This window comes from Triturus cristatus, chromosome 12 (genome assembly GCF_964204655.1).
Source record: "Triturus cristatus chromosome 12, aTriCri1.1, whole genome shotgun sequence".
Classification (NCBI taxonomy): domain Eukaryota; kingdom Metazoa; phylum Chordata; class Amphibia; order Caudata; family Salamandridae; genus Triturus; species Triturus cristatus.
The window spans coordinates 68907462-68931263 of record NC_140595.1 but is presented as its reverse complement, the minus strand read 5'-3'; the positions used below and the strand labels follow the sequence as shown (position 1 = coordinate 68931263).

Genomic DNA, 23802 nt, shown 5'->3' with positions numbered 1-23802 from the left:
AATGTGGATGCAAGAAGTCACCCTCACTTGATTGTGCTTTAAAAATCATAAGCACCGTTCCTTTTGGTTTCTGCTGAGCTTTAAAATCATAAGCGTCGTTCCTTTTGGTTTCTGCTGAGCTTTAAAGTCGTTTTTCATTTGCTCCATAAGTATTCTAGGCAGTTGAAGGATTGGCGATAAAAGGCGTATTGTTTGCACTTTGCTCTATACTGCAAGTAGCTACTCTTGTCAACCTGTCACCTTCAAGAGACCAAAAATTGGGAGAGCTTGTGAAACTGAAACACCAAAAGGGAATGTGAAGTGTTGTAGTAGTCTTTATGCATATTTTCTGAATAGCCCCCAAAAAACATTTCCAGAACCATTCCCTTTACTTTACTCCAAAAGGAAGAGCACTTAACCCATATTCCTTTTTGGGGTACAGCTGCTTTCTCTAATTGGCAGACGTCCACATTAAAGACATATATGGCAGCATTCACAATAGTAACAGGGGCACTGGCTCTCTAACAATCAGTTTTGCTTCCTCCTTGTATTAACTGAACTTAATTCTAGAAATGAGGAAATGCAAGTCCACATTTGCCCATCATAACATCCTTAAAACGACAAGCACATTCATTGCCTTACTAGTTCAAATGTTTATTGTTAGTTAAAACCATAACAATATGGATTCTAAAAACAGAAAGACAGTAAAAATGCTTTAATTCCTTAAAATCATAAAAGTCTTTTGCTATCAAATATTAATACTCTAGTATATGAAAAGATGTCTGTTAAACAATTAGTAGATCAATTGATGATATTTAAATGTTACAATACGTGATTAACAATTAGTGGATCAGAAGCGTTAATTAGCTCATAGTCCGTTGTGAATAAGAATTTCTGAATTTCATTGCCTTACTAGATTCCACAGATTATAGAAGTGATCTTTTTATCCATGGCATTGATACATCTGCCATTCCGGTCAGACAGTATGAAGGCAGGTGTGATCGAATTGAGAAAGCTTTGGTGAGAAGCTGCATCGATAACCAAATCTGGGCATGGGTGAGCTGGCAGACAGGCTGTGGAAGAATCTGGAGCACTATACTTCTTCTGGAGATGGGTAGGTGGCAAGGTGGGGGGGGGGGGGGGGGAGGGAGAAGACACTAGTGTAGGAACAGTCACTGGTGTTTTCCTTAGGTTAGCTCCTTTCTGCCAGACAATGTTCATAACAGGGGCGTGCTGTTTCTTAAAATCATAGGAGCACTGCTTTTCTGCCAATGTCAAGGGAAGGCCAATTTATTTCCCACCCTTAAATGTGTGAAATATGGATGTGATAGTGCTTCCTGTCCATTATCAAAAGTGCGGTCAACAAGGACAAATTGACCGGAGCAGCACCCGACATAGAAGCAGACAGTCTCTTCTTAATATATGAAAAGTTTGCTGTCAGCAACTTTCAGATGGAACGTTAACCAATTTTCATAATATCTTTCCAGGGAAAGCACCAGAATGATCATTGGAGGCTTCAGTAGGAGTCAGTATGATTTTTGGAGCAGATCTAGATTAATGAGTGCTTTCTCTTCTGCGCCTTTAATAATAAAAAAAAAAAATGTAATACCCCTAAGGGAATTACTCACAGAACTGTCTCCCGAGGAGTGGCCAAACATTCTCTGAACAAAGATTTCTTCGACGTAAACATTGGCATTATTTCTAAAGGCTACTCTGGTCCAGAGGAAAACACAACCAGAAAGAACTTCCTGCAAAACAAAGACTGAAGATGGGACACGCCAAGAGGAAGGAAAAAATCCCCTCTGTTGACTCCCTCAAACTGCATCTGCCTTACAAAATGTAAGGTATGGTGGTCTCTACTAGTGTTGGTGTGTGTATCTTACTGGTTAAAGTCTAGATGATTGTTAAACAGGTAAATTTTCTATTAAACAATCTTTCTGGGTTAATGCCCATTTCGACAAGGTTTAAGATGGAAATCTCTAGAACAATGACGGAGAATATTTGAAGCATCTAAATCTTTGAAATATCCCATGTTTGAGAACCATTCTGTCAAAACAATAAGTGGGCAAACAAGAATAGCTTGTCCTACGTATAACAATTCTGGATAGCAAACCTTTTTATTTTCCTTCAATCGAAAACATCCAAACAACTCAAATATGGCAGTCTCCCAAAGGGAGTGCTCCACATTGTGGGTTACACTGGTATTTAATTAAATTATTATAATTGTTTCTTGTATTATCCAGAAAGGCCACAGAAACAAAACTGGCCTGTAAGGCTCCACTTTGTGACAATGCCTCTGTACTAATCTCATCAGAGAGGAGGCACGGCCTTATTAACCATTTTATTAAATAGACTGGAGGGCAGGAATAGGAAACAACAAGAGACAACCAAACTGGTATCTCGATTAGAACTTTAAGGATGAGCAAAGATAGTTCCATGAAGGTGGGTTATGAAGTAGCTTATCAAGAATGTTTTCTCTGTTTACATTGGCTCGAACCTTATAGCCACATATCAAAGTGGAGGCTCCATATCGGATTTTAAATTTAGAATTACAAGGACACACTGAGAAATGAAGCATAAATGTTCAAGTACAGAAACCTTAGTCAACTATTGCAGATCAGTGCATCATGTGAGGAATCCAGTGCTTTAACGGTGGAATAAAGGAGTAATAGCCCAGGAAGTAAAATTACAGGCCAAAGAGGAGTTAGGAAACATTAAGTGAGTAGGCATAGTAGAGAAACTGGCGATGAAGAAATAATAATGCCAGAATCAGATGCCATTTGTGACAAGAGGAAAATCCGGTTCTAGCAGATTCAGGTTACCCATATTCCCTACACATCAAAAATAAATTCAGGTGGGATTTTACAGACAAAAAGAGGAGATAAAGGCAGCTGATATTAATAGTAGGGATTTGTAAAAAAGAAGTCATGACATGCATCAACTAAAAAGGTGTCTTGAGACAATCCAGAACTAGATCCTAAAGCTCCTAACCTAAATCTTAACTCAAAGTTGAATTTCCTTTTCATTGTCAATAGAGCTACAGATTCAAATTTGGAGCTCACAGATTAACGCGGGTAGCTTAATCACCCACCCCACCCAAATCGGACAGTCATTGCAAAATCACAATTGACAGACTACATGTTCAAGTAACACATTGCTAAGACCAGGTACCTGCCTTGGCCTGATGGAACTAAACCCTTAATCCCAGTAAACTACTTCAGAACAGTCATCAAAGATTGTAGAAATTTTTACCCTATCACCCAAACTCTGATTAAATTATTTTGGCCCACACTCCAAGCCCGATCATCTTTAAGACCTGCTGAACTTCGTAACAAATCAATGCTAGGAGATCTATGTTCAGGCCATGCTGCTCCCCAACTAGGTCTGCAGCTATACACATAAACCCACATACAAAACTCTGAGACCATGCCCTTTCACTAATGACAGAAGAGCAGTCAGCAGGTGATAGACAAAGGTGTTTCCCTACAAATTGTGAACTCTTCACCAACAATATTAATGACTTGCTCAGCCAAGGAGTAGCCTCCTGCTAGGCTACCATGTACAGAGATACTACGTAAACGTGTGTTTGACTGATTTGAACTGTTGTGGTGGAAATGGGGCACGCCAGATACAGCAGACTTCCTGAGTGCTCATCACAATCCCACTTTACTAGGATCCGCAACAGGTATGCAGAATTGCTTTATGAGCTGTAAAATCATCTATGACTGACTGGTTTGTGCGAGTTCGATTCTTAATAATAAAGTAATATAGGGGGGCTTCATCAGTACAAGCAGACTTTGCACTTATTTAAACAGCCTGATTCACACGTCAAGTGAAGGAAAACATGTGGCTCGCAGCACTGCATGGATGCAAAACATGTTGGGGGAACTTGTGGTTGACTTTCAAACAAGCCAAACTGCTGTATGAATAATTATTTAACCACCAGGGTAGCAACTTCTCTTACAAGCTCACTTTAAGCCTTTATCCCTTTTGTTCTTCAAACTTCAGAATCAGCAGTACTAGTGTTTGGGTCGTCTTAAAAAACCACAACCAGCCATTCACATAACAAAAAACAAAACAGATGTTCTTTATTCTAGTGCTTTAACTACTATGCTTGTGGTCAATTGTTTTTCACATTTAGAAAGTATGTTATTATTCATTGTAGAGAAAAATGTTCTTAGGAATGATAAATTCATCCTTATTGTTGCCATCCACTTTCTAATCCGTCTAGGTTCACTGGATTGATCCACCTTGAGTCAAAAATAATATATATTATTGACTTGGATAAGTAAAACTAGTATTCTAGCTCTTGAAGAGAATAGACTTTGTAATGTACACACTATAAATTGGCAATATGCGCAACTCAGTTTATCAGTCCTGAATATTTTCTGCAGTTTTCTTCCTGAAGATATGCATACTACATACCTTGTGATGAAGTTGTTGTTCCTTCTAAATTTTAGCGACATACAGATCGTTTGACTGCAATTATATTCTAAATGTGCACATTCGGTGGAAGATAGTCCTATTCGTATAATATTTCCAGAAAAGCAGACTCCAAAGTGAATGATCAATTTTAAGCAGAGGAAAACTGACAACAGCACTTGACCTAACATATCAATGGGTCAAGAACATTCACGTCAAGCCTGCTTAAACCTCAAAGAACAGCATTCATGGGCAGCATAATTCAGCAAGTTGTGGTCCTTATAGCAGACTTTAAGCAACTTCTTAAACCCCCCTGTGCAAAGAACGGCCTTCCTTTAGCCATTAGGAGCATAGTTGCTCAGAGCACTCATATGTGAGCCTGGCTTGAGTGTGTTACTGTGTCTAGTAGAAAGAGGTACAAGCCAAGGAAAGAAAGCATTTTTCCACTGAATTTAGGAACGAAACAGGAGCAGTTAAGTCCACTAGGTTAGAGTGACGGGTGCTCTAGGCGTTCTTCACTTTGTGGGCTAGCAGACACGGGCCCAACCTGCATCGCCTCTGGAAATAGGTTAGATACAATCACCGAGAAGGATTCTAGGGACAAATGGGTGGCAGAGGAAACACAGAATGTAGCAACTCCAAGAACTTGCTCCAGAATTTCGTTTCTCTTCTACCATCTTTTGCTAATACGCAGTTGCTCGAACCCACCGTAACTATCAGTAAATGACACAGTGAATAACAAACTGGCGTTTGTCTGCAGTGAAAATACTAAAAGAACCCTCCATACTCTGGGTGAAACATGCCGCCAGAGTGTGGATTACTGCTGTTTAAAAACTTAAACGACAGACCTTGGGGATACCGAAGAGCGGGCAGACTATAAACAATTAGTTCACTAGAAAAGGTCAATCCCAACACTTCCATGCCCATCAATGCATCACTCACACAAAATCGGAATGTGAGGCACATGGCTGTGACATAAAAGCACAAGGGCAAGAACAAAGCAGAGAATGCCAAGAGAAAAGTGTCCCAGTATGTATGTGTGTGTGTGTGTATATATAATAGCTAGGAAAATCAGCAACACCGTCTGTGCTTCGGAGTAATAAAAATGTTTTTGCGTCTCCAAAACGCTGCAAAACTAGTTCCGCCAAAACCAATAGTTGTGGGTCTGTGCTTCAAATATCACTATCTTATGGTCTATGGTGAGTGTGAACGAAATAAATAGATTGAAGATTAGAATGCAGCCAGGAGATAGCTTCATATCAGGCTGCAAGCCGCAGCCTTCCCGATTCTGCTTTTGACAGTTTTTAAACGAATATTAACCAATGTATCCTTCCATTACAAACGTAGATCAAAGGTATCGCATTCTATTAAAGATTTACGGTGATGAAAAACATTTTAAAAGAAATATTTCAAAACTCATGATTTTAGTTCGGGACTAACAGCTATAAATCAGGGGTGCCTAATACAGGTCCAGGAGGCAGGAATTCATTACTGAATTTCACAGCATCCAAACAGTTTAGTGTAAACAGAACTCATTTACATTTTTTAGTAGTTTTCCAATTAGACTGGCGTGGATTATGCTCCCCATACCTAAAGTGGACACCCATTCTGTAAAACAAAACAAACGAGTAAAGATCAGAACATCTTATTTCAATGCGAGTTCACGAAGTCTTCTTGCTGTAAGCATGTATTGTCCAATCTGGATTACTTCTCCCGATGAAGAAGAATGCAGTGGAGGGCAATTCAAATATAACCAGTAAAAGAATCTCAAAACTGGGCAGTGCTCCCAAGGGAAAGCTCCTTCTGTTAAGCAGGTGGCAACATTAACAGCTAACACTCTTATGAGCTCACCTGCAGACGTGTCCTCCACAGTGACCTTCACTTCAGGAAATACCATTCCGCAGGAGCTCACCACAACTTCATCTGTTCTACTCTCACCAGTTGGGTCAGACTCCTCCACTGTAGGTGCACAAGGTATCTCCTCTCAATCTATTCTCTCCATAACATGCATTAAGTAATTAAAATAGATTATCTTGCCTATTGGTATATCTCAATAACGCGGAAACTACCTACAAAAACGAGATTTGGAGGACAGCTATCCTATTAAGTATTAAAATACTGAAGAGTACATACGTTCATATAAATTTACAGTTACAAAATACCCCTAAAGCAACACATTTCAGTATACTAAAGTTATTTATAAAAAAAATAAATCAAATAGACATGGTCAATACAATAATATTTTGTGAAATACTACAGATCTCTAAGGGAAATTGTGTTTCTGAGACCTACGTAAGTTGTTTAGGGATAAATAAACAGCACCTTTATGAGATTAATACTGCAGTGCTTCATATAATAAGTTAAAGGTTCACTGCTTCTGTGGAGTAATTAATAACTGAACAGGTAAACAAGATACTTACTCTGTAACAATAATTTCTTGCATAAGATAGCATTTTTTTCTGCAGCTATACATAATGACCTGCAGAACCCCTTGTGATAGCTTAAGGAAAAACAAGCATTTGCAATGCAATAGGTCTCGCATTTACGCGAGTTTGAGCTATTGACATTGCAAATAATAATGCTTTTTATTTTTGTTTTCATTTTAAAAACATAAATAAAAGGCATTGTTATTTGCAATGCCAATAGCTGAAACTCTCGTAACTGCGAGACCTATTGCATTGCAAATGCTTGTTCTTCATTATGGTGTATGAAAGCACTTTCAAATATGTAAGTTCAGAGTACCAGTTGTAAAAAGAAAAACAATTGTGCTTTATTTAATAGACTATAATGTTGCTCTTTAATAATCTAGGCCGTGTACAGGGTTTACATAACATCCCTCTTGCCTCTTAGTTTCACAGGTACTTCTCAATGTAGTGCTATAAAGTGACGTATTAATGTCAAATCTTCCACATGTTAGAGAAATACACATTTTTGAATTTTGAAGAGATCATAATATATTTAACATGATGTTTGTTGTGTGATTTACATAACAATATATTTAGGCATTGGCCCGTGCACAGGCTGTAGCATTTGGCATCTAAAGTTGAATCTGGCCTGAAAAATATTTTATCATTTATTTACTGTAGGGGATATGGCCTGCAAATGGAAAAACACAAATGATTGCAACTCAATGTTTTGTTTAGGCAAACTAATGAAGCTCAGCATGCCATTACTGTATGAAATACAATCATAATTATGTTTATATTTCACACAGCATGGGATCGAATCCTGTCTGAAGCACTTCATTCTTAAATTAAAGGAAATAGTAGCCCCTCTGTTTTCAGTCGATGTCCTAGTGTGCCTACCGCCTGCCACACGCAAAAAGAAACAAGCATTGGCCACGAAAGTGAAAGTAATCACGGTAAAGCGTGGCGCGCGTGCCCGCGCACATGCACTGTAGCTCTAGGCTAGCCTGGTAGCATTTTTTGGAGCCCTCTCAATAAGTCTCGCCAGACCAGCGCATGCGCTGGGTCAGACGAGACCTAACAATAAGTATTGTGAAAGTCAAGGGGCTTCGCCTTTTTGTTGGGTTTGGGAATGGCAAACAGGCATGTTCTAATACACTGAGTGGTACAGTGCATGTAAAACTGGTATCCCAACTTTTTTGTTTTGGACCTAGTGTGGCACTAATCTGTGCAGAGGCCTAGGCGGGTGCTTGACAATGCAAGGTCCGTGACCTGGGGGCTGGTTGGGTAGTTGCGTCACATGAAGCGCACCCTCCTACTGAACGATGGACTAATGGCTATGTTCGTCACAAAGCAATGGTGGATTCATACCATTCATGTAAAATCCAGCTGCTATCTGAAAACAAGTCTGTGCTGATACCCCATGTGCATGTCAAGTGGGTGTGACTGTACAGTGAGCCTTTGATACATGTATGGTAGTAAGAATGTGTGCTTGTGTTGGAGTACTGAGGCGGGGGGGGGGTCCATTTTGGTTGCCACTAGTTTAGCACTACACAACTTGGATGATTAGCATAGTTTCTCAATTGCCTGCATTCCTGTGGTTGGAAGCTGGAGACTCAGACACCGAAGTGAGGATTTGTTAGCGAGGAGCGGTTGATTAGTTCTTCCTTAGCAATGCCTTTTCAGGTCTGGGACAGTAGTTTTTGTTTAAGGTGGGGTCGTTCTAAGCCAGGCATGTCATTTGTCTGTTTCAGAATAAGGCTTCAGGAAGGCTGATGACAGCCCGGTGTACAGATATCACTTCATTATGACACCGGTGCCTAATCCTGCTTGGAGGCAGCCCCAGTGCAACCGGATGTGAAAAGTATCACTTTACACAAAGGCGGTGTCTGAAGAGCAACCTGAGAAAGGACACTTTAAAGAGAACCAACCCAAACAAGTGCTGAAAAGTAAGACAGTGGGTCCACATCCCACCTACTTAATGTGGTAAAAAAAATCGAACTCAAACCACTTTGTTCTACTGCCAAGTTCTACTCAATTAGGAAAGAGTGTTCTGCAAAATATTGCTACTGTAACTGGAGCTAGAGAATGCTCGACAACCTGTCTCCCAGGGACGAGGGCGCATCACCTTAAGTCACAACATTCTTCTGGAGGAACTGAGATCTGCCAAAGGAAACCTAGAAGCCTGCATGCTTAAAGAAAGAATTAGTGTGGTTGGTCCTGCAGGAGGACAGACATGCCAAGGAGAGAACAGTGTTATCCCAATGAGAGGGGCACTCAAAATTATTTAAAAAAATAAAAACACATAATAGGGCAATCCAGGAGAGAAACACACTGAGAAGGATTTCCCAAAAGTTTCTAGGCAGTGTTTGAAAAGTTGCACTTAAAACTAACTAAACTTTTGGGCTTCCCTCTGTGGCTGCCCAAAACTAAAATCATGGGTTCTGAAATATTGGTTTTAAAAAGTTTTTAATAACTGTACCAGAACGTGTCGACCTAGAAGACAGCCATGGGCTTAGTCACTAATCTTTTGACTCCAGAAATGCTTAGAGCAGCCACAGAGGGAAGCCCCAACCCATTGGCAGCAAATGCCTGGAGGCCGCAACCACAGTGAGCTGAAGAACAGGGTCACTATTGGCATTTGTCAATCACAAATCGAGGTCAAGACCAGTGGAGAATTTCTCTCTCACCACGGTGTATCGGCTGTTAGATTGTATTGTTCCACCTCCAACCAAGTGCATGCATTTATGTGCATTTCAAATTAATTTACACGTACATGCCTGTTTTTTAGCTTCTTAATGATGGCTACCGCTTCCTCTCTTGTTCACTCCTGCGTGCTTCCTCTCACACCTCCACTGGGAGTGGATCTTTATTCCTCCTTGTTTCTATTCCATACCATACATTCCTCCCATTCATTCTCAAGCATGCCATTGCTTACATCGCCCGCCCTTCTATCCATCACTTTGAACTCCACACTATTGTCTCCACTGCCGCTGTAAAAGCCTTGCTGCTAAACCGCCATCATTTCCAGTTCCCAACATCCCTCTCCCTGCCAACATTTTCACCATACACTGCCTCCAACTCATATGTGCATCTACATTCTACGGTCTAGCTTTAGGGGCGTTTCAGGCATCAGCTGAAAAACGTGGCGTTGCCAAAGCTATTAGTTTAGAGACTGGAGTTAAATTTCTTGATTTGCAAAAAAGAATTCACATGTGGAGAACAGATCCTTAAAGGATTAAGTAACTTGTTCTAAAAAAATTAAACTACTCTGCATGGAGTTATGCTCTTTGTCCGTACACCAAGCACAACCTTGGAAGACAGGACACAAACGAAACTGGACACAAACTAGAAAATGCGAAATGGGGCATTTTATGGTACAGCATGAGACCAAAGCTACCTAGATCGACAGAACTGTCACTGTTGCCATATCTTGCAATCTAGAAGTTACCGAGGTGATGTCTATCTGGAGTGACCAGGAGGTCATTTTACAAGACCTTCTGGGAAGCATTCAAATTTGACCTCAATGGGATGATGCTGAGTGGATGGTGTTAGATCTGGCATCCTTAATGTGGTTTCTGCTGTTTTTTTGCCTCTACCGCCTGTATTTTGGATGTTATGCTGGACTTCGTTTTTGCTGGTTTATGTACTCTGGGCCCTTTACCACTGCTGATTTGAGCTAAAGTCCCAACGCTGCCTGTGTAAGCTGTGATTCTGATTGGTTATCCGTGATTGACCTATTTGATTTACTGGTAATTCCCTAGTAAACTGCACTACTGTGTGCCCATGGCCTGTAAATCAAATGCTAGCAGTGGGCATGCAGCACTGGTTGTGTAACCCACATGAGTAGCCCGGTAAACTTGTCCCGGGTCTGCAATTGCAGTGTCTGGGAGTGCAGTGTAATTTGCCATGTCGACCTGGCAAGTGCACCCACTTGCCAAGCTCAAACCTTCCCCTTTACTACATATACGGCACCTCTAACTTTCAATTGAGAACAGCTAGGGATGTGGAATTTGAGCTCTCGGAGCTCAGAATTAAAAAAAAAAAAAAAACATTTTAGTAAAGATGGTTTGTAAATTGTGTGTTTGAAAACGCCACTTTTAGATAGTGGGCATTTTCTTGTTTAACCATCCTGTGCCTCTGCCTGTCAGTGGAATAAACTTCTGGTTTAGACTGACAGGGGCCTGTTTGTGCATTCACTCTAGACAGTCACACAAAGGGAGCTGAGGTGTGCCAACCATATCCTGATGGCCCATCACCAAGCTGATGTTGCTTCCTGAGCTAGGGTCGTGGGAGGAATTGTCACATCTACCTAAATAGGGCTATGTCTGGCCTCTCACAATGCTGTCTCCACCCCCCCTGGAGGGTGTCTAGATCCAAGACCAGGCAGGACAAGAACTTGTGCACTACAATGACAATTCTTTGAAAAATGCCTACTTCAACAGGCAACAAGCATTTGCAATGCAATAGGTCTCGCATTTATATGAGTTTGAGCTATTGGCATTGTAAAATTACAATGCCTTTTATTTATGTTTTGGTTTTAAAACAAAAGGTATTGTCATTTACAATGTCAGTAGCATAAACTCGCATAAAAGCAGTGTGCGGCGTGCAGCAGTGTGAGGCGTGCAGCAGTGTGAGGCGTGCAGCAGTGTGAGGCGTGCAGCAGTGTGAGGCGTGCAGCAGTGTGAGGCGTGCAGCAGTGTGAGGCGTGCAGCAGTGTGAGGCATGCAGCAGTGTGAGGCGTGCAGCACTGTGGCGTGCAGCACTGTGGCGTGCAGCACTGTGGCGTGCAGCAGTGTGCGGTGTGCAGCAGTGTGCGGTGTGCAGCATGCAGCAGTGAGTAATACAGCAGTGTGCAGCGGTGTGCGGCGTGCAGCAGTGTGCGGCGTGCAGCAGTGTGCGGCGTGCAGCAGTGTGCGGCGTGCAGCAGTGTGCGGCGTGCAGCAGTGTGCGGCGTGCAGCAGTGTGCGGCGTGCAGCAGTGTGCGGCGTGCAGCAGTGTGCGGCGTGCAGCAGTGTGCGGCGTGCAGCAGTGTGCGGCGCGCAGCAGTGTGAGGCGCGCAGCAGTGTGAGGCGCGCAGCAGTGTGAGGCGCGCAGCAGTGTGAGGCGCGCAGCAGTGTGTAATGCAGCAGTGTGTGGCGTGCGGTAGTGTGCGGCGTGCAGCACTGTGGCTTGCAGCAGTGTGCGGCGTGCAGCAGTGTTGTGCAGCATGCAGCAGTGAGTAATGCAGCAGTGTGCAGCAGTGTGTGGCGTGCAGCAGTGTGCGGCGTGCAGCAGTGTTTCGTGTAGCATTGTGTGGCGTGCAGCAGTGTGCGGCGTGCAGCAGTGTCGTGCAGCATGCAGCAGTGAGTAATACAGCCGTGTGCAGCAGTGTGGGGCGTGCGGTAGTGCGCGGCGTGCAGCAGTGCGCGGCGTGCAGCAGTGCGCGGCGTGCAGCAGTGCGTGGTGTGCAGCAGTGTGTGGCGTGCAGCAGTGTGCAGCGGCGTGCAGCGGCATGCAGCGGCATGCAGCGGCGTGCAGCAGTGTGCGGCGTGCAGCAGTGTGCTGCGTGCATCAGTGTCGTGCAGCATGCAGCAGTGTGTAATGCAGCAGTGTGTGGCGTGCAGCAGTGTGAGGCGTGCAGCAGTGTGAGGCGTGCAGCAGTGTGAGGCGTGCAGCAGTGTGAGGCGTGCAGCAGTGTGAGGCGTGCAGCAGTGTGAGGCATGCAGCAGTGTGAGGCATGCAGCACTGTGTGGCGTGCAGCGGCGTGCAGCAGTGTGCGGCGTGCAGCAGTGTGCGGCGTGCAGCGGCATGCAGCAGTGTGCGGCGTGCAGCAGTGTGAGGCGTGCAGCAGTGTGAGGCGTGCAGCAGTGTGAGGCGTGCAGCAGTGTGAGGCGTGCAGCAGTGTGAGGCGTGCAGCAGTGTGAGGCGTGCAGCAGTGTGAGGCGTGCAGCAGTGTGCGCAGCAGTGTGTGGCGTGCGGCAGTGTGCGGCGTGGTTTGTAAACAACAAGAAAAGCGGACATCAAAGGAAGGGTGGGAGGGAACGAGCATATGGGGTGTGAGTTATAACGAAAGTTCTGGTGAAAGCAGTCTGCTGCTTTCAAGTCCGATGCCAGATGCCAGCTTCGCGCTTGAATGCCTCAGATGCACTGGCCATAAACCGCATTCCTACGGTCTTGTGCCCCTTACTAAATCTCTCTGAATGCGTGAGGCGGCGCACGCGCAGGAAGTAGCTGGTGGCAAATGGAATGCGCGTGGTTGTGTGCGTAACCGCCACCCGATTCGCCTTTGAGAGCATTTTCGGAAGCCCCTACATAAGTCTCGCTGAGCGATCGCGTACGTACGCGATAGCCAGGCGAGACCTAAAAAGGGGTGTAAGTATTGGATCTAAAACCCCAGACTTTAACACTTCTGGATCAAGAGGAGACTCTACCAAGGAGAAGAGCTGAAGAGCTGTAAGGAGGAGAAGTGCCCTTTTGCTGTGTGTTGCTTTGCTGGGTTGGCCTGCAGTTGCTGCTTCTGCTTTGGAGAGGAAAAGGACTTGACTTTGCTGGGTGTCCTGCTTGTAAAGTTTCTCCAAGGTATTGTGTGCGCTTGCCTCCTGTTAAGAAGTCCCAGGCCCATCAAAGACTTCACCTTCAGTATCCCTGAACCCCACTGCTGGGAGTTCGGAGCTACTAAATGGTGCCAACTCCATTTCTGGGTCCTTGAACGTTCATGCCACAAAAAGCTGCAATATCAATGCACTGCCCTTTCAGGGCCTGTTTATCTGACGCAGCACCTCCGTGCAGGAGAACTTTCCACTCACCGCCGTGTGGCCAGAGAAATTGACGCAGCGCCTGCCCGTGGCCCGCAAAACTGACGCATCACCTCCCTGAGGACTACGGAACCGACGCATCCATATGCGTTCCGACGCATTCCTCCTCTGCGACCTTATGGATTTTGACACATTTGAGGTACTTTGTATAATATTACTGCACTCAAGAGTTCTATGGACAGAATTGCTTGAAACCTTTAAAAGTCATTTTCAGTGGTGTATGTTGGACGTTTGTCGTACTGGTCTTGCTTGGATAAAGATACTTTATTTTTCTAAACTGATGTAGTGTCCATTTGTAGTGTTTTAACTGTTTTGCTGTTCGTGTTATGTACAAATACTTTACACATTGCCTCTGAAATATGCCTAACTACTCGTGCAAAGCAACCGAGGGGCTGAGCAGGAGTTCTCTTGGGTGTGTAACTCCCTTATCCTGACTAGAAGGAAGGTTCCCCTACTTGGACAGGGTGTATACTGCCAACTAGAGACCCCAATTTCTAACAGAAAGTTTTCATTATCTGCCAATACATGCATCAATTCCCAAGAATCTTTTACCACAAAGGGTGTTACAACGCCAGTATGTACCCCGCTCTCTGATATATCAATTACCTAGTGATGGTCATCACTGGCTAGTTATACTTCGGACCACGTTTCTATAGGAAAAGCATTTTTTGTTTTGCTTATAACTTTGGTGCCATTAGACAAATCTTCATGATTAACAAATCAAGCATTGGCATAGCCAATAGGTCTCGCCTTTGGGACCTTATAAGTGTTTAGCCATGCAATAGTTGATTTTGTTGAACCAAGGATATTGTGCTGCATAACTAAATACTCATAAGGTCCCAAAAGCGAGACCTATTGGCTATGCCAATGCTGGTTTTCCCTCTCTCTTTCTGACCCAAACAGGACTGCCTCCAGAGCCTTAACAATGTATAACTCTTGGGCTGCAGCAATCTTCTTGGAAACTGTCCTTTTACATACCTTAGAGCTGTTGCTATGTGTTGGATTAATAATACTTGTGGTTTCTGCACTTGCAGAGCCCAATTTAGATTTGATGTTAATCTAAAACCCAGCTAGTCAAAGCCTGATCAATAGGATCCTTGCCCACAATACACGCTACTGTTTCAATGTTTAAATAAATACTCAGTTCTGAATGAACCAGGGGGCTTTTCTCCCATCATCCATTTTGAATCTGCGAACCCAAAGCCAAATTTGTGGACCAAAGGCTCTCTGATTGGCAGGTCACAACCTGAAGAAAAATGTTGTGGTGAAACTCAGTCCCCCTAGTTCTAGAAAACAAAAATGAAGTCACCATAAGGGGGTAAGGAAGCATTAATTGCTGCTGGTGCTCCAAAGGAACCCCTGGTTGATTTTTCTTTTTTTTTTTTAACGATCATATTGCTCGGGGGGATTGTGCCCCTCATATATGAAAAACAAACAGCATAACCTGGCCCACTGAGAGAGACGATTGGAAGCACACAGGGCACACAAGGAACGCCTGAAGTGCCTTGCATGTAATAAGAAACATCTGGAAGGACAGACACTAGGTGCTTATGCAAAGTGCAGTTTACCAGTTCATATAAAGGGATATTATTTTGAACCAGAGTTCAAAATATTCAGAATAAGTAAGATGCTTTCATCAAACAGTGTGCTTGATAGAGAGGAGAGGCTTAAGAAAATAACCGGAGAGGCCTGTGTCGCACCGAGCTAAGAAGTGTCAGCCTCATAAGAAGCCAAGCACGAGGCTTGGAATAAGGAGATACAGTTATGCAACTCACCTCTTAACTATTTCACAAACTCAGCTGAACTAAAGCACGTTAGAGCAACCACTCGGATAAATACTAGATACAAGCAGTGAACAAAACGGCTGGCAAAGTGTAAACAATCTAATAAACGCGTCTCACTTACACAGGTTGTTCTTAAACGTATAAAGTTGTACCACTTTTTCAAGGTTGTTCAGTGTTAAGAATGCTCATTGGTCAATAAGGACCTTTGTGCTGAGCATTCGGTTTCATCAATTGATCACATAGTGCCTCAGATTTATGATCCCTTTTGCCACCATCTACACAACTACTACATTCTATAAGACTGTTAACCCCTTCGATGCTGCGCAGATTCCGCCGCTGTGCTGGCGGAATCTTGCGCGGGCGGGGTCATGACGGAATGGTTCCGTCATGAGCACAGCTCAACCGTGGGTCATGACGGAACCATTCCGTCATGAGCACCGAAGGGGTTAACTTTAACCAGGGCCACTGGAATGATGTGACTGTGCGTCACGACGATTTTCGCATAGTTATAGATTTGTGCATTTGCCATATAATCCATCCTCTGCTGTATAAACTGCAGATTAAAGAAATGTTTTGTTTCTACCTCAAAGTGTTAAAATGCAGCGACACGTGTTGCAGCGCAGCCCTTTAGTAAAGCTGGACTGGTAACTTTTCAGTTGCTTGTTGCTCCCCTAATGGCACCTTCCTGCATGTGGAGGACAGGATCAGCCGGTGCCAGCCCTGCCAGGTGTCCCAGCGTGGGAATGGGGCCAGAACGCCCTGCAGCCAGGAGAGGGACACCAGTGCGAGCCCTGTCCTGGGGGGGTTTTCTCAGAGAAGAGCAGCCCGTCGCCGTGCCTGCCCGGTTAACGAGGGGATGGTAGGGCTTTGGGAGTGCCCCACCTCGTCTGCTGTACATGGGTAGGTGAAGCACATCCTAGAGCGCAAATATGCATGCTTAGAAGGCACCTCGTCACCTACTGTACCACAGAAGTCTTCAATGGGATTCATAGATTCATGCCCTACACTGCGGGTCTCCCTTTTGGACCAACATGGTCGCCCCTCACTGGAAAGCATTCACCAGAACAACACTACTGCACATTTGCCCTCATTACAGCCGGCCTGGAAAAGGGTGCGAGAGTTATCAAACCGGATATATTTCCACACTGCAGGGACGATAATTGATCGGGTGCGATAAACAACACACAGAGGCGATTGTTAAATTCAACAAGATGGAGGAAAACCGATCTGAGTAAAGAATAGGAAACCAGAGGGATGCGTTGAAGAAAAAGATTGATAGACCCAGAAAGTCCACCTCATGAAAAGTATCAGCGAAAGACACTCACACTAACCCGCAATCAACATTCCAATGTAGAAACAAAGTGCTCAACTACACAGATATCGTGTCTACCAGCGCTGAAAAGACCAAAAGATGTGTTCATAATGCCCCGAGACTGGAGATGCCTTCTCTGTAGCGCGATCTGAAAAGTGTCAATAGATCAAAAGACTACTCGAAAAACAAGGCGGAGAGGCACGCAAGGCTTAATGAGCCTTGACAGAAACCAACATGGCGGCTGCGCACGTGAACGCAAGCTTGAGGCCAGCAAAAGCCTCTGGTAGCATTTTCAAAAGCCACTCACTAAATTTCTTGCAGAGCTGCGCATGCGCTGGCTCAGCGAGACCTAAAAAAGATCATCCACCTCGGCTCCTTCCTTAAAGGTTTTGGGGTGATCTGTCAAGCCAGCCCGAGAAAAAGGGTGGTCCCAAGGGGTGTTTTCCCCTGCAATTTAGAATAGGAAAATTAGACAGAGCTACAGGCAAACTGGCTGAATGGAAGTTTGGTGGAAAGCTAGATCTATACATATATATTTACATTCATCAGTTTAAAAACAATTACGGTATAATGCATTGGCAAGGGGTCAGAGTTGGTCGTAGGAGCTTTAGGGTTAAGACATGGGTAAGGGATCTTAATTGTAGGGGTTTTTTAGGGGAAGAGTAGTGGTAAAGACAGGTAAGGGGTTTATAGGGTTTATGAAATGCGACAGGTGAAGGGATAGGGGGTTGAGGACAGGTAAAGGAGATATGTTTTTTTAGGGATCTGTGGATGGCAAAGGTAAAGGATAATGAATATTAGAATTCGGGGGAGGGGGGGTACTTTTTATGATCTGGCTTGACAGAGCACCGTTGTCAGACAATTATGTGGGCATCACCAGGAGGGGAACTTTAGATCCGCCCACATGTGAGCCAGGAATATATTTTGATTGGGCGTAAATTGTGTGCTTCCACAAAAATGCTTGCCCTACACACAGCAGTGATGGTTTGTTCATTTATTCTAGTGATCCACCCACAGGTATGTATGTATGTCAGGTCCTCCCAGAATAGGTATGTATCCCCACAATTGTGGGAAGTACACACTAGTTGTTTAAATACCCCTCTCACACCAAAAGGGCCCTTGGTGTCAAGCTTCATCATAGGGGTCTTCCCGCCCCTCTACGGGACGGGGCGTGCTGCGACCTACGTTTGAATGCACCCCTGACCCGGGTGCGAGAGTTATCATACCGGTTATATTTCCACACTGCAGGGCCGATAATTGATCGGGTGCGATAAACAACACACAGAGGCGATTGTTAAATTCAACAAGATGGAGGAAAACCGATCTGAGTAAAGAATAGGAAACCCGAGGGATGCGTTGAAGAAAAAGTTTGATAGACCCAGAAAGTCCACCTCATGAAAAGTATCAACGAAAGACACTCACACTAACCCGCAATCAACATTCCAATGTAGAAACAAAGTGCTCAACTACACAGATATCGTGTCTACCAGCGCTGAAAAGACCAAAAGATGCTTGCTAGGGGCTTAAAAGATGTGTTCATAATGCCCCGAGACTGGAGATGCCTTCTCTGTAGCGCGATCTGAAAAGTGTCAATAGATCAAAAGACTACTCGAAAAACAAGGCGGAGAGAGGCACACAAGGCTCATCGAGCCTTGACAGAAACCCACATGGCGGCTGCGCACGTGAACGCAAGCTTGAGGCCAGCAAAAGCCTCTAGTAGCATTTTCAAAAGCCACTCACTAAATTTCTTGCAGAGCTGCGCATGCGCTGGCTCAGCGAGACCTAAAAAAAGTCATTCACCTCGGCTCCTTCCTTAAAGGTTTTGGGGTGATCTGTCAAGCCAACCCGAGAAAAAGGGTGGCCCCAAGGGGTGTTTTCCCCTGCAATTTAGAATAGGAAAATTAGACAGAGCTACAGGCAAACTGGCTGAATGGAAGTTTGGTGAAAAGCTAGATCTATACATATATATTTACATCCATCAGTTTAAAAACAATTACGGTATAATGCGTTGGCAAGGGGTCAGAGTTGGTCGTAGGAGCTTTAGGGTTTAGACATGGGTAAGGGATCTTAATTGTAGGGGTTTTTTTAGGGGAGAGTAGTGGTAAAGACAGGTAAGGGGTTTATAGGGTTTATGAAATGGTACAGGTGAAGGGATAGGGGGTTGAGGACAGGTAAAGGAGATATGTGTTTTTTAGGGATCTGTGGATGGCAAAGGTAAAGGATAACGAATATTAGAATTCGGGGGAGGGGGGTACTTTTTATGATCTGGCTTGACAGAGCACCGTTGTCAGACAATTATGTGGGAATCATCAGGAGGGGAACTTTAGATCCGCCCACGTGAGCCAGGAATATGTTTTGATTGGGTGTAAATTGTGTGCTTCCACAAAAATGCTTGCCCTACACACAGCAGTGATGGTTTGTTCATTTATTCTAGTGATCCACCCACAGGTATGTATGTATGTCAGGTCCTCCCAGAATAGGTATGTATCCCCACAATGGTGGGAAGTACTCACTAGTTGTTTAAATACCCCTCTCACACCAAAAGGGCCCTTGGTGTCATGCTTCATCATAGGGGTCTTCCCGCCCCTCTACAGGACGGGGTGTGCTGCGACCTACGTTTGAATTCACCCCTGACCCTTCCTCTCACACCCCTACACAACACATAGTTGTCTCAACAACAGTGCTCCCACGCAAACATAGGTCGCAGCACGCCCCGTCCCGTAGAGGGGCGGGAAGACCCCTATGATGAAGCATGACACCAAGGGCTCTTTTGGTGTGTGAGGGGTATTTAAACAACTAGCATGTACTTCCCACCATTGTGGGGATACATACCTATTCTGGGAGGACCGGACATACATACATACCTGTGGGTGGATCACTAGGTTTATTAACTTAATCTTGGGAGGATGTATCCACCTCCACTACTCATGTTGAGTGGTACCTCTCTACTCCCCATCTTGTTCCTTTTTTGTTCATTTATTCATCTGCCTGAGCTTGATCTTTCTCACACTCTCACTCTCTCTCTCTCTCACTCTCTCAAAGTGTTTTAGATAACTAGATCATTTTTGTTGTTTTTTGCTGGCAGCTGCACAGATAGGAGGAGGTCAGTCATTAACCTACATAGATTTTAAGGTCTGGCTTAACAGTGCAACTGTCACCTTACGTTTTAACCTACAGCAATATTATTCTACAGTTCTTTGCTTCCATAATTTCCCATGCTACCTACTCGTAATGCTTCATATTACCGTACAACATTCCTTTAAAGCCAGAACTATTGGCACTGCCAATGTCTGTTAGGGTTTTAAGGTTTAGTGGAGGGTAATGACAAAGGGAAGGGAGGAAAGGTATTTACAGAATTGAGGGACAGTGGCAAAGGGAGCTAAGGAGTAAAAAAAACAAAATCTGAAATGGTGGCTTCTCACAAATAAACACATATAGGAACACACAGTTGAATTAGAATTGACAAACATCTATGTTATTGAGAAAGAAATTCAAAGCAATCTGCTATACCCTGATGATCTAAAGTATTAGATACCTGTACTGCACCACCATTTATTTCTCATGCTCGGAAACCAACAGATTGACACTGTAACTGTATGGGATAATGAATATAGGAAATTATTGTAATGAGTTATATCTGGGAATATATTTGTTTGAAAGAAACCTCCCTCAGTTTTTAGATATTTTGGGGAGCCAAAACATTGCTACTGTCATTATATGGGATAACAATTGTGAGTACTGACTGAACTAAACTGTGTTTATATTAGGGAATTGACTTATTTTAAATAACTAACAACAAAGAAACGCCCCTCAATTGCTAAAATAACTTCTGTTGGAAAAACCCATTTTGAATGGAACGTTCTCCACGCTGTTTTCAATAACTGAAAACACAAATATCAGTCAATAGTAATGTTCATGCAAAACTGGTTGGGAGCTTGATCAATAATGCACAATGAATTAAGACTGTGGACAGTAAAAATGGTGGCGAAAAAGGTCCGGACATTGGCGCCTATCATGTTCTAGATTTTTTTTTTTTTTTAGACATGGTAGAGGCATCCACTTTCACTCGTGCACTTTAAATTGATAGCTTAACCTACAAGACTCTATGGTGTAGTCAAAGACTACTTGCCAAAACACAGAAGTCATTATTTTGCATTTTGATGAATAGATTGCATTAATAAAATCCAAGGAGAGCACTTATTGGAGTGCAGCCTCCCCTTTTGTAGAGAGAGAACATGAGAAAAAACACACACACCCACCACCCCGGTCTGACATCCTATTGTAAAAGCATCCAATTCTTAAAAGTAAAGAAGGCCTGCTCCGCCTCCCCACTGTATTTTTAAGAATCTGATTCAAAAGAAACATTTGACAGTTCATTTTTGTTGGGTGGTGGGGCAGTGTTTGTGTGAGTAAACCTGGTCCTGCAGTAGTCCGTGAGATTTAAGTGTATATCAAACTGCACTGCTGTCCAATGCAATGGACAAGGCAAGATTCTTTTTAACTACTCTGAAATGGAGGCCGTACTACATAAATAGATAGAACCCCTACTGCTCTAGCTAGATTTACTGCTTTAAAAGCAAGAGCTTTAATCTCACAAAGAAACAGGGTGGACTATTACACTGACAGATAACTTTTACTGAAAGCATGATACGCTATAGGCTAAAATTAAATCAAAAGGATATTCATCTCCAATATTCTCCCTTTCTCCCCTGCCCTTATTCCAAGAACGAATGTTTGGTCTGCACCAGTAACACCAAAGCTGGAGCTTTCTTAGTGAATAATACAAGGACTGAACATCATTGTTTGAAAGTAACCCAGGGGTCTACCAGCCCCAGGAATTACCTATTTTATGCACCACCTTGCCCTCCGCCTGCCATGATCATCAAAAGAAATGTTAGACCTTAAAGGAGGATCCTGATAAGAGTGTAAACTGCCAGGCTCAAAAATAGTTGTGTTACAAGGTCCTCATGCCTGTTGTGTTCAAAGAAGATAACATTGTGGGCCAGTGTTAGATACTCCCCTGCTCGGTTCAACAGAAAGCATACCTTGAATTTTTTGGGGTGTACCAAGTCACAATGGTAAAATTACTTTTAATCCGATTTAGAGGCGCCTTAAATCCAACACACCAGATGTTTAAAAGCCCACAGGGTTCAAAATTTCATGTGCGTGGAGCAGACAAAAGAGAGCTGGAAAAAAAAAAAGTGCATGCATTCGCCTGCCTGTTTTTACTGTCCACATACCTACCAAGCATGACTAGAAGAAACTGAAGATTACCACACTCCCCACAGAGTTTACCTCAACTGATTGCTAATCTTGTTGACCGCCCCCCTCGTTGCATCCAAATGGACATCATGGTTACTCCAACTCATTCCTGTGAAGTAAACTGTTTAACAAGCGGGTCTAGAGCAGCAGTGTATGTTTTACATCACTTGTTGCTGCCACTTTAGAGTGCAGACAGTTTCTCTGTTCAGTCTTTGCCTTCCCACCACTACAATGCTAGAACTGCTCAATATTAACTGCTGGAGTTGAAGTAGTGAATTCACAAGAGGATATCAGAATCGAGTACTTGGAGAAATGTTATTACACAAAAAAGAAACAAAAAAAAACAACTCTTTAAAACATTGGGTTCGTGGATCAGGCCATATTGTTCAGAAAGTCATCAGCCTTAGCAATCTGGTTTAATAAAGTGCTAGCTCTTGTATTTGCCATATCACTTTAAAGCTATCTACCACAATAGACATCATAGAACGTAACCGGATTAGTTTTCTAAAATGTAATAATTATAATTCCAGGTGTTGCATCGGACTTCGCTCCAATCAACTGGAGATATTGTTTACTACGTCTGGAATCAGTGAAGACAACATATGAGGCTAAAGGTTGTAAGAAATCAACTAGGATCTCGTTGCAAAGTAAGCGCTCTCGTCCTTTTAGTTAAGTTTGGGTGAGAAAGAACTAATTGTTTTAAACAAGCAACCAAGGGACAGATCATAAAAATGAAGCATTAATATGAAAAGCATCAAAGTCTGAATTAAGGAGGTAAACACTGACCAAATCAAATTGGCTTTCCTGGTTATTTAAAAAGTTGTCCTGTGACCCTAGCGCCCAGGAGTTTGCTAGCTCTATTTTCTTGACTGTTGCCCCCTGTAATGTGGTGTATGCTCCTGTTTTCTACAGGGGCAATCTCAAGAGGGTGTTTTGATTTTCTCGACTTTATGAATAAGGTCAGACCACAAAAAATGAGGCATGCATATATGTAATTGCGAGCGAGCTCCCAAGCTGGCACCTCTGAATACTTGATTGGTTTTCAGTAATGAATAGGTTTGTTAAAATTATTTTTAAAAATCTCAGCGTCCTCTGGATAATAGGGCCATTTTACTAGATGAGCTGGGTTTCGCTTCGAGAGGAAAGCTGGAGCATTTTATGGAACGATCTACTACAATGCTCAACCAAGTCACTCTAGATTTATTTAAATGAACACTTTGGTTCCGGCAAGAATGTTCCTGTTAGAAGCTCCTTCTAAATCGAAGTTTTAAAAATGTAGTTAATCCCACAGAAAATCCGGAAGCTGCTCAGCATCCGATTGGTAGCTTAATCCTGCTTAATAATGCGACATTCCAAAACAAAAGCAATGCACAACATGAAGGTACAGTATAAAAACATATGCAGATAAAACAAGGTGCAACATGTTTGCACGATGGTAGCTTCACTCAAGCAGACACTTCAGTCTGTTAAAACAATCAGTACTACACAGGACTCTGCAAGTCTTTAAGAAAGGCAATAACATACATAATATTTATTTAAGCAAGTGGAATAGCAGCACTGGAAAGTTCTACCTACTGACTACTGCAACTCCTTATTTCAAAACATAAAACGTGGAACATTAAATTATTGTTGAACATTTGGTTCGTTTTGTTAAGGAGCGGCTCTGAAAACAGTTTAGATTTGCTTTGGCATTAACAACTAGTTTCACTTTTCCAAAGCCTTCAGAATACAAATGCGTGAGTCTACAATATGAGACTAGCTGTCTAACACTTAGCAGGCCTCGAGTGACTAACTCCAATGCAAGGACTAACGCGAGCTAGCATATTCCTGGTACTTCTTAA

The 23802-nt window shown here is 43.3% G+C and overlaps 1 protein-coding gene across 6 annotated transcripts in view; it reads right to left on the bottom strand.

Annotated features, from left to right (window-relative positions):
- RANBP3 (RAN binding protein 3) overlaps positions 1 to 23802 on the bottom strand; it is a 324639-nt gene that overhangs the window by 263936 nt on the left and 36901 nt on the right. For 2 of the 6 annotated variants that reach the window (XR_014971944.1, XM_085637082.1), the window contains exon 1: positions 6253 to 6313. The exons of the other annotated variants lie outside the window; for them this stretch is intronic. Coding sequence is in view for 1 of the 2 variants with exons in the window: in XM_085637082.1 (XP_085493208.1) it covers positions 6253 to 6298 (46 nt within the window). In the remaining variant the exon portion in view is untranslated. Of the gene's footprint in view, positions 1 to 6252; positions 6314 to 23802 lie in introns of those variants that run through there. 6 annotated transcript variants of the gene reach the window in all.